At 34.1% G+C, this 12,226-nt stretch overlaps 1 protein-coding gene across 2 annotated transcripts in view; it reads right to left on the bottom strand.

The window, feature by feature from the left end:
* Window positions 1-647: 647 nt before the first annotated feature.
* Thoc2 (THO complex 2) overlaps window positions 648-12,226 on the bottom strand; it is a 112,931-nt gene continuing 101,352 nt past the window's right edge. For both annotated transcript variants that reach the window (XM_028784333.1, XM_028784757.1), the window contains exons 36-39: window positions 11,984-12,144; window positions 9,386-9,462; window positions 8,847-8,892; window positions 648-3,517 (exon numbers count right to left, since the gene is read on the bottom strand). In XM_028784333.1, the coding sequence (XP_028640166.1) occupies window positions 8,865-8,892; window positions 9,386-9,462; window positions 11,984-12,144 (266 nt within the window). In that variant the 3' untranslated portion in view covers window positions 648-3,517; window positions 8,847-8,864. The remainder of the gene's footprint in view (window positions 3,518-8,846; window positions 8,893-9,385; window positions 9,463-11,983; window positions 12,145-12,226) is intronic.

Genomic DNA, 12,226 nt, shown 5'->3' with positions numbered 1-12,226 from the left:
GGCGATGGTAAGAGGGAAGAACTCTGCAAGAGGGGACTGGGAGCAGGGCAACATTTGGGATGTAAATAAAGTATTTTTTAAAAAATAAAAAATAAATAAACCCTTGATGTTAGGTCAAAACAAAACAAAAAAAAACCCAGTTCTTCTTTAACACATTTCACACATATGATTTAAATCAGTTATTTTCTCACAGTCACAAATCACTTTACTGAAGATTTTTTCCCTTGAAATATTTTTTGCCAGGTATGTTACAGGTGTTCAAAGGCCAATATGCAAACTCCAGTCCCACAAAGAACTGTTCTGCTCATCTTCTGAAAAGAAAATTACCCAAAAAAGAACATTGGAACTTATATTGTTTTGTCAATTCTAAAATAGGATCATCACTTCATAATCCTCTTTTTAAAAACTATATCCTTTTCCAACTCTGAAAATTCTGATTTGTGTAGATATAGTCTTCAAGACATTGACAAAATAGATATTAGGCATGTTTTTAAGTCCAGAGCTTACCCCAAGTGCAAAAAACAATTAGTGGTTCCATATTACTAGGTGTTGACAACAAAGCCCATGCAGAAAAAAATATAAGGGCCAAAAGATAATTAAATTAACTTTTAAGTTATGCTAAATAAGTAACAATATACACAATGATATAGTCATTTGAGAAAACTATTGTTTATTTAGAAAAAATGGTTACACTGGTAGAATTCAGTAGATAAAAAATCTCTTAAAAATGTCACGTGAAACTTTTCCAGATGTAAGTTTAGCAATACAAAGCTCCGGCAGCCGTAAAATTAAAACACAATTAATTTTTTATTCCCTTCTACCCCCAGGATTTCCTAATAACAAGAAAAAAATGGCAAAGGACAAGTGAGCGCTGGTATATTTTTCTTTGTAAAACAGGTTTTAATGTTGTACACATACTATATAAAACGATTCTTAGGCGTTGCATAAGACAGTGCTCCACTTTATTTTTAGTGACTAATATTAAAAACAGGCCAAATAAATTAAAACTGAGTTCTAAGATGAGGTAAATCCAAAATCATTCAGTAACTGTTTATTTTCAGTTTCAACATTAAAAAGGAAGCATTTCAAATGGGGAGAGGGACTTGAAACCCAGGCAATATTTAATCAAAAGTGAAATTCTGTACACATGTAACCTTATTTGCTTATTGGGAAGTATATGCAGCACATTGTGCTAAAATATGGAATAATTAACACTTTCAGCCATTACTGAAAATAAACATGTAGAAATTAAGCAACAAGTTAAAGTACAATAACATACAACACAACAGTTTTAGGTTTTCTGCATGGAGCGAGCGATAAAGCAGGTAACTGAAAATGGGCCTGCTTCATTCACAATTCTCAGAAATCTACTCAGTAAAATACAATTCTGGTCACGGCTGTATGATTTTATTTCATTTTTTCCACCTAAAAGAAACAAACTGGTTATACAGACAGACAAGGAGGAGTGGCTGAGGGAGAATGAGGAAGAAGGCCAAAGCAAGGCAAAAAGAGGCCAGAGAAAGAAAGCCAGGGAGTATTCAAGGGAAGAAAGGGAGAAGGAAAAACCATTTAGGAAGAAACTTCAGTGAATTCTATCAATAACAAAGACCTGGAGGAAGTTCCCAGAAAATGAGGAAATATTCTGTGTCTCTGTCTATTCTTAGAAATCATTGAGACACTATGAACTTTAAGAAACATTGAAACATTTTCTGTGTGTGAGAGGGTGGAAGGATTCTGGGGTAGAGAAAAAGATTAAAGAGTAACAGGTACATTCTACAGGTGCAAGGAATAATGTATCAAAAATAAACAGAACATTTAAACAAAGGAAAGGAACCTATTTTACACAATCAATCAAAAGAAATAGAGAGAAAATGACATCAATTTTTTCACAAGGACACAGTTTTAATAGTGAATTATATTAAGATGCAATGTCTGCTAAATTATAAAAATTGCTTTAAAAATATATTGACTCAATTATACTCATTTCCTTTCCTTTATGTAGACATTTTTCAAATACTGCATAATGAAATAAATTCAAAACATGATCATTACAGCATGTGGCAAATAATTTATCTGCCCAACATTGTTCTCAAATTTTAAATTAATGCTTAATGCATTAAACTTTATTAATGAATATACTACATTCAAACAGTTCAAAAAATCATAACAAGAAGGGGCCTTAGAAAATAATTACACTTGCATGAAATGCTGAAAACTAACTTACACATCATTTCTACACAGAATTCTGTGCATACTATGTATAATCTTGGCATCATCAATTATAATTTTGGATCCACTGATGTTGATCTTCTAATTTTTATTACTTAAAGTATAATTGTTTCTGTCCCTCAATGAATAAATGGGTAAACAAAACATGATACACATTCATTCTATGGAATATTTAACCTTTAAAAAGGAATGGATTATTGACACATGCTACACCATAGATAACTCTTGCTAACTTGATGGTAATTGAAAGAACCCTGGCCCCCAGGACATGATATTGCACAATTCCATTTATATGAAATGTCCCAAAACAGGCAAATTCATAGGCAGAAAATGTGTCAGTAGCTTCCAGTGGCTGAAGAAAGAAGAGAGATAAGAATGACTGCTAACCTAAACATTCTGAGATTAGACTATTGTGGTGATGACTAGATTAGACTGTGTGGTGATGACTGCACCACACAGTGAATGTACTAAAGACCACTAAATTGACCACTTTAAAATGTTGACTAAATCTCAGGGTTTTAGACTGAAAATGAATAATGCTCCAATAAAGAACTTCATGGCATTCACATGACCATACTGGTGAGAATAAGAAATGGGTCATTGATCATGTCTATGTAATGTTCTAATAAAGAAAAAGAACATCATGGTATCCATATGACAATAATCAGAATAAGAAATGGGGTCTCAATTATGATCATGTCACACTATGAGAATTCCTTAAGGACAGGATAATTTTTGATGACATATTTCAGGGTACATATTAAATGATAAAAATGTTTTTGACATTAAAACACAAATGACTTTCCCATGAACTGGAATTAAAATTAAAATTTTATAAGAAGCCAAAACCCTCCAAGTAACATAACCACCCCAAAGTTTTCACACTTAGAATTCACACACAACGGCAACCTATCTACATCATTAAGGAATTGGTTCAAGGAGGCAATTTCCTCTCCTTTCTGAGAAAGAAAGATGAACTAAAAGTCAGTTAGTGAATTTTCCTCTAGATGCTGCTTCTGGATGGTGTATCCCATGTAAAAACTGTATGCACAGGGACCTTGCTCCAAGAAATTGCCTGCAGGTGAAAATAATGTTCTGAAAATCAGTGACTTTGGAATGTCTTGTCAAAAGGATGGTGGTGTGTATGCATCTTCTGACTTAAAGCAGATTCCCATAAAATGGACAGCACCAGAAGCTCTTAATTATGGGAGATGTCATTCTGAGAGTGACTCATGGAGCTTTGGCATCCTCCTTGGGGAGATGTTCAGCTTAGGGGTCTGTCCACACCCTGGAATGACAAATCAGCAAGTACAAGAGCAAGTGGAAAGAAGATACTCAATGTTAGTCACGAAATCTCAACAGTGTCCACATAGTCTATCAATAACGCTGAGGTTTGGGGGTTACAACTTGAAATCCATTCCAAAGCTCAATGAACTTCGAAAAGAGGTAGCTGCTACCAAACATACTTATAACCCTAGAAATTTGAGAGTATGAAACAGGAGGATCACAATGGGTTAGATGCTAGCCTGTGCTATATAGAATTCCAGGATAGCCTGAGCTCCAAAGTTCCTGTCTCTAAAATCCCAAAACACTAAGAAGGCATAGTGACAAAACAGTACGGAACTCAGATTTTGTCCTCCATTCATATATAATTTTATTGTCATTAATACTGAACATATGCAACATTCTTCTAGGTTTAATTTTAAATAATGTTATTTATAAAATGTGCATCATGTTAACAATCATAAATAAGCAAGCTTAGCTTATAATAAATAGGTGTTACAGAACCCTATTTTTTTCCTAGTTAGGATTTTGTTGATATTGCTCAGTAAAATCTGCTGTCCATTACACATATATACTCTTTTGAAACTATCAACTGTATTCTTAATGTCACATAGAACACAGTCAAACAAAAGTGTCCTTCTATTCTACTGAGAGAAGATTACATGTATAAACATCATTTTATATTATATTAGTAACTATCTCAATGTTCTCAATTCTTTTTATCTGATTCAATAGCTCAGATGTCACTTAAAATAGCTTTTTTGATGATATTTAAAAAATTTAAGAGAAATTTTAAAATACAGATCTGCCCCAAAAGTAGCTAACTCATGGTTAAGTGTCTACTTCAAAAGAGGTAGCACAGAACTGTGTTCCCTGCGTTTGCTGTCATTTGAAGATTTTGTGACTCACCCCTTCAATGCTTATCCCTCTCCCTCTCCAAAGCTAAAGCACATATAATGGTGAAGCTGACATTTAGAATATCAAAGGAATATTCAAAAGGAAGAAATTATAAGGAGAAAAACATAGGGACAGGCATCCTAATCTAGCATTACACCTGCAGGTACCCTTACAAACTTTTACAGCAAACATAATCCCTGGGATGTTCCGTGTCAGTGAAATGTAACACTAAGTTGAGAATTTTTTAAGTTGAAACCTAATTGCATACAGGGTTGCCTGACAGAATGAAAAAAGAACAGAGAAGATAGTCACACACATGGGCAAATGTGGGAGAAGAACCTTTTATAAGCCCTTATCCCAATATTGAGACCTTGAAAATGCAAAACAAAATAGCACCTTAGTGAGTATGTATCTACCTGAAGAGGAAAAGCAAAGTACAGAATTCTTTCTAGCTTCAACTACTTATTGGTTTACAGAACCCACAACTACTACTTCTAAAGAGTATAAATGGTAATGAAGAGAAAATAGTTGTGTCTATCACTTCAATCTCCTAACAAGAGATTTATACATATTAAATGATTGCTATATGTAAACCAAAATAAAAAAACAAAAGTAAATTTTCTCTCAATAAATATCCTCAAGGATATAAAACAGTCATTATTTGGTATCGTTTCCCTTCCATCAAACAGTATATATAAGTTAACCACTAGTTTGATAGCAGGGGGAAAAAGAACTCCTTTTTTTTTCTTCTAGTTTCTCACCAAAGTTTTCATTTCACACTGCAGTTACTACTTCTGTATACAGATTTCCATGTACAGTTAACATAATGCCTAAACATCACAGATAACAAAAAAAAAACACAAGCAAAGCATGTGGATACGTACTATACATATACAAATGTGGGAACCAGGAACTAGGACAAGCTCACATATGAGCAATGACCAGCTCCTGAGAATAAATTCATCAAATACTCTTATTCCCTAATATGAGTTACTACCATATTCAGACAAGCCTTGGAATGCCAATGCATTCCTGAAGTTAGGAATCTGTGAGAGCTTAGGAGGCCAGTTTCCCAAGTACAAACCAGAAAGGGGAAAAGGCTAGACTAGGAATTATAAAATCAATGTCTACAGGGGCTAAGCTATAATGGAAACAAACAAAATTAACCATGTATGGAATACTGGAGTAAACAGCGTGCCTCTTCCTCCCCTAACCACCTTCTTCACAAAATCTTTGTTCTTTGGGGAAAGCATGTAGGTCAAAGTTTGATTGCTACCACGCAGAAATCAAAACACAATGTCAAATGTCTCAATTCATCAAATGAAACTGTAATTCTGAGTAGTTGATTCTTCTGAATTGCTAAAGGATATTAAGATATAGTGTTTTTACAGAATGGTACATGCATATAATCCTAGAACAATTGATGCTGAACTGGGGTGTGTGTGGGAGCGGGGGGGGGGGGCATTGATTTGATATCAACCTAAGCTACATAGTGAGTTATGGACCAGCTTGAAATACGGAGTAAGAGCTTACTTCAAACCAACCAACAAATAAATAAAACAATGTTTTCTAAATGTAAACCTTGGATAAAACTAGGGCCTTACATAACAAGGAAAATTTTTTTTTCAGGGACTAGATACTTTTGGTATCAGACTTACAGGATAAAAGAATTAGGTTACATATATGAGACTAGAAGTAAAAAAGAAATTGGGGCTTGCAAGAATGGCAGGCTAGAAATACAGTGAACTAAAAGTATGGACAGAATAGGGTAAGAGTTGTGGTCACATATACCAAGTAATAAGAAATAAGTCACAGAATGGTTGTCAGAAAACGATTTAATTAGCAAGAGTTTTTTGTTTGGTTGGTTTTCCCCCTTTGGTGTTGGGGATTGAACTTAGGGCCTTGTACATACCAGACAATCTACCACTGAGCTACATCCTGAGCTTCAGGCAAGGATTTTTAAAGATTAAAGTAAAAGAAAATGTTAAAGGCAAAAGCAGCTAGTGATGTTCAAGGAGAGGTAGAATTTGAACAAAGATTTTGCAGGTAAAAACAAAACACAAGAGTTTGGGAACTAAAAAATGGGGGAAAGGACAAGGGACTCTAAGAAGAAAGTAATCTAGATCACGTTTATGTATGATATTCTCTTGATCCTAATGTACCCAGGGTGACAGGTACAACAAATCAATTTAACTTCTCAGCCGATTCCCTAAACTAACTTAAAATTAATGACCAGATAAAATAAATAACCAACAACAAATAAAACAATGCTTTCTAAATGTAAACCTTGAATAAAACTAAGGCCTTACATAACAAGGAAACTTTTTTTTGCTTTTTTGTTTTTTTGTTATTGCTAATTAAATCATGTGTTAACAGCTCTTCTTTCTGCAGATTAGAAAACAACAGGGGAACAAGAGAGGCAGATTTTGATACACCCTGGAGACAGACAACAGTACCATAGAAAATGATAAGGTTTTTGATGAAAAGAAAAAAAAAATGGAAAAGCTCCAACCACAGCATGAGCCCAAATACAGAGGCAACCAGAAAATAAACAGAAGAAAATCAATCATAGCCTCCCAAGAGTAAGAGTCTGTCCCAGAAGGAAATATTTGGGCACACGCAACTGTCAGCAAGCTAAATATACCTGTAAAAGCTTATCTGCTTCTAGATTTACTATAAGACCAGCAGCCAAACAGCCAGTCCTTTCCAATCCTATTGTCCCTAACTTTTAGTTCCCAAGGGATACTCCATGGTCTATGTAAGTATAACTCATAGAAATCTATATCAAACCCTTCATGTGTAAAAAAGCAAACTTGGGTTCTGAGAGAAAACAGATGAGTAGATCACAGTGAAAGTTGTCAGTGACCATGGTTGATCTGTTCCAAATGAAAATTTGATAGGAAGGTTTTTGTTTCTTTAACATGTTAAAGAAACATGTTTAGCATGTTAAATAAAAACAAATTAAAAGGCTAAGATTAGAATAAAAAACAATATATAGTATGCATAGTATTCAGTATACTATATAAAAATATATTATATATGATATATAAATACATATTATGGTTCTCCAGGGAAGTCAGAAAGATGCCTAGAAGACTAAATAATACTATTTCTTTTACAATTTTCTTAATTAAGAAATTTAAAAAAGACTATTAGCCAGGCAAGGTGGTCCATACCTTTAATCCTTTAATCCTATCACTCAGAGGTCAGAGGCAGGGAAATTTCTGTGAGTTCAAGGCTAGCCTGATCTACATAGCAAGTTCAAGGCCAGCCAGGGCTATATAGTGAGACTGTCTCAAAATAAGAAGAAAAAATATTAAATGTTAAATGTTCTTTCATATTCTTGCTCATTCCGCTTTACTATTTCAAAACATGCAGGGAGAAACAGAGTGAATCAAGCACACCTTTCATTAGGTCACTTATCTGCCAACCTCAAATTCCTTCATTGCAACCAAAATAAATATGACAAAACCAACATCCTAAACCATATACTGAAATAGCTCCCAGACATTTCTCACCCTTAAATAACATTAAGTAGAGTTTGCTTTGTATCAGGTTCCATAAATTGTTAGAAATAGCTCAGGTTGGAAATAAAGTATTAACAGTGGGTGTCTCTATTAGTATTAAGAAGGGACAATTGCAATGAAAGAAAAAAAAGAGCAATAAAGGAAAGTCAACTTCAAATATGTCTACCTGGAATCATTAATGGAGGGAAAAAATCATCCTACATATTTCAATAATTCTAAACCATCCAAAAGTAACTATTCAGATGCTGACTTTAAGTAAGTCCTCAAAAAGAAGAGGCTATATTAGGATATGCACAGTCTGTCCACTATGGTGGTCATATAATTTATATATTTAAAACATTTTATGAATCATAGAAAACAAATACATTACCTTGAAAATAAGTTTGCCTATCTAAATCTAGCTAAAAAGTACAGAACATAATTTCTGACTTTATAAAATGTGAACAATGGCAGAAAGGCATGAAAACTTAAAGGTCCAAAGAACAAAAAACACTAAAGTTCTGCCTTTAGTGCCAACTCTGTTTTCTAATGCCTCTGTGATCTGCTTCAACTTTTCAGTTTTAATTTCTTCACCTGTAAAGTATAAATACTACCACTTATTGGGCTACAGGTGCTTTAAAATCATAATTAATTTTCCAGAAACGATGGGACTGGGTGGCAAAGAGAAAGCCAGGTGTTCTTAAATACATCTTGATGGTTTCTTAAGTGTAACTAATCAGCAAGCTAGCAAGCTTAAAATGAAAAGAGCTTTAACTGCAAATTTTATATCTATACACAAAAAGTCTCTGTTATTATAGTCAGGTAAAAATTCGAGTAGCTGTATCCTGCAAAATGGACCTAGTTCCTTTACCATTTGCAGACCTCCTTTAGGTGTATCTCTAAATAAAAAGGAGGGGAGAAAATACTCACCTTGGTTGAAATTGTTCATTATCTGTGCTTGTCAGAGGACTTATGAGTAAATGTCAAATTAAGGGTAAACAACTTTGGGGCAGGAAGAATAGTGTCCTATCTTTTGGTATGACCCCTTAGGTTTCTAACCCTAATTGGCTCTGATCAACCTAGTAAGCTCAAGTACTGAGAGCTCTGTTTATGTGTCCCATCATTCTGCACTTCTTGTCACCATCCTCCCCGGAACAAGGGATTCTGTTTCTCTTTTTTGTCTTGGTAACAATACAAAGGGATAGCAACTACTAAAATAAAAGGAGTCTATATAACTTCTGTCATAAAACATCTCTGTCACTACAAAATCATTTTTTTAAAAACTCATGAAGATCAAATCTCTTGTTTTCAGATTACACCCTGAGAGTTAACTACAGATATCACTTTAAAACTAGTAAGTAATAAGCCCTTGCATATTTAGATCACATAGAAGAAAAGTTTCATTCTAAACATGAATAGTACCAAATCCTTCTACTACAGTGAGTGAAATATAAAGACAAAAAGGATATTGTTTCTTCTCTTCCTTTCCTCCTGAACTATCCCGTTTTTCTTTCTTTTCTATCTTTTCTTTATCATGCCTGGATTCCTATGAGGAATGATGAAATTAGTTGGGAAAGGAAAAATCAAATACATTTTTAAAAAACAGTTTGAAATTCCCTTTTATCATCCACCAGCCATAATTTTTCCTCAGAAATTTGCTTAATATGACTTCAAAACCACATGTAACAAAAAGAAAGGAATATTGAACTCCCCCAAAAGAAAAAACATTCATAAACCATAGGGAAGTGTGACAGCTTATAAAACAGGAAATGATATTTGCAAAAAATGTATAGCAGTCACATATCCAGAATATCTAGAGAAATCTTAAAATTGAATGTCATAAAAGATTCATTTTGAAAATGATATGAAGAAATTTCTTCACATAAGATATACAAGGACATGGAAAGACAGACATCTGGTACCATTAGTCACTGAGAAAATACAAATCAAAATCACAATGAGTACCACACATATCCACTTGGATGGCTATGAGTAAACTAAAATAAAAAGGAACCAATGTTGACAAGGATGTACAGAAATTGCACCCTGATGTATTGCTAGTGGAAATGCAAACTATATAGCCACTGTGAAAAGTTTGGCAGCAATTCAAAAAGGCTAAACAAAATTATCTAATAACCTAAAAATTCTATTCCTAGGTATATCCAAGAAAATTGAAGGTAGAAAAATGAATTATTTCATACCAGTACACAAACGGTCATAACATTATTCATAATAGCCAAAAATCTGAAACAATCTAAAAATCCAACAATTGGCTGCTTGTAGTGGCTTACCCCTGTAATCTTAGCACTAGGGAAGCTGGGGCAGGAAGACAGCCTGAAAGTTTGAGGGTAGGCTGAAGTACTGAGGAAGCTCTAAGCCAGCTTGGGCTACTAAGGGAGGCCCTGTCTCAAAACATAACAAAAATCCACCAACAAATGATTAAACAAATGTGATATCTTCACACAATGGAGTATTACTTGGTCATAAGATATTAAGTAATGGTAGATACTACAATATGAAAGAATAATCTTAAAATCATTCTAAGAAGGCAGATACAAAAGACTGTAATTCTACTTATATGAAACATTAAAAACAGGTAAATCTACGGAGACAGAAAGATTATTAATGGTTGCCAAGGACAGGGGAAGACCAAGTGAGGAGTAAATGTATCATGAGCCTACGTTTCCCCTTTGGGACAATTAAAATATTTTCAAAGCAGACAAACACCAAACGTCCAATATTGCAAATATACATACCACTTAATTCAGTAGTTGTCAACCTTTCCTAATGTTGTGACTCTTTAATATAGTTCTTCAGATGTTGTGGTGATCCAAACCATAAAATAATTTTTATATTTTACAATCGTAATTTTGCTACTATTATGAATAGTAATATAATTACTTTTAAAGATAAGGGTTTGTAAAAGGGCCTCTGCAACCCACAGGTTAAGCACTATTGATTTAATTTCTTTATTCTGTTATCCTATGTGAACTTCATCTCAACTGAAAAATAATAAAAGGAACAGACTATCTTTGGAAGCATAAAGAATTAAATTATCCACCATTTACTTTTTAAAAACTGCTTTTTAAAACAAAAATACACTACACATTTTTTTAACATTTATAATAACGCTTTGTAAACAGTTTACAACTTAGTAGTGGCTTAGATTTGAGTATCAATCATAAGTATATAACAGAATGTATTTTATACATTTATATGTTTTTATACATATAAATATACTTCAAGAATAAGAGAAACTAAAAACAAAGAACTGTGGATAGAGGAAAAAGTAAACATAAAGAACTGAAGTGGTGAGCAGGGTGGTGGGGATGGGGGGTGGGGGTGCACACCTTTAATCCCAGTACTTGGGAGGCAGAGTTAGGAGGATCTCTGAGTTCAAGACCAGCCTGGTCTATAGAGCAAGTTCCAGGACAGCTAAGGCTACACTGAGAAACAACCCCCCTCCCCCACCAAAAGGAACTGAAGTGCTAAGAGTGAAAAGGAGAGAAAAAACTTCAGAAGTGTACTAATCCTAAATTCACAGTAATTTAGGGTACATCTAGCTCAAATTTTCTAACCAGAGAACCTACTCTGGTTCCTCCTGTTCCCATTCCAAAATTAACAAATAATTATCTGGCAAGTATATACATACATACACACTGAAGCACTGAATTTATAGAGTAAGTATTTTCCTCACAAGGTCCTACTCCTAGATGAGGAGCCACATGCAATTAATGGCTGCTTTGAAAGGCAGAGACCAGCCTTCTCTAATGACAAGCCCTCTGAACGGTTTTCCAATCCCAAATTGTCAGTCCTAACACATATACACATAAGCTCCATTAAATGGGCTCAGCAGGTGATACTCCAGACACATAGATAGGTATAACAGTACTAACAATAAAGAGGTCATGAAGTTTAGAGGAAGTTCGGGAAAGACGCAGGAAAACAAAATCAAGAGTTTGGGGGTGGAAATGATGTAAATACAGTACTCATATATGACAGTCTCAAAGAGTAATAAAATACACATTTTCTGAAAAATATATAGTTCCTTTTCATTCCTAATTTACCTTTTTGCCACCAGAGGAGATTTTATCCATCTTCTCAGATTTAAACGAATCACTACTGCTTTTTTCTTTGCCTGAAGATTTTGACTTATTTTTCTCTTTGTCTTTCTCATTTGGATACTGAGACTCACAAGGACTCTCACTTTTGTGTTTTGAAACCCCCACTAAAATTACAAAAGAGAATAATGAAAGGCTTTTTCGGTTCACTATGATGACTGCTTCCAAGGTATTAGTAAGTCTACCTAC

The sequence above is a fragment of the Grammomys surdaster genome, unplaced genomic scaffold (genome assembly GCF_004785775.1).
Source record: "Grammomys surdaster isolate TR1022 unplaced genomic scaffold, NIH_TR_1.0 60, whole genome shotgun sequence".
In the NCBI taxonomy this organism is placed as follows: domain Eukaryota; kingdom Metazoa; phylum Chordata; class Mammalia; order Rodentia; family Muridae; genus Grammomys; species Grammomys surdaster.
This window is presented reverse-complemented; position numbering and strand designations above follow the sequence as displayed.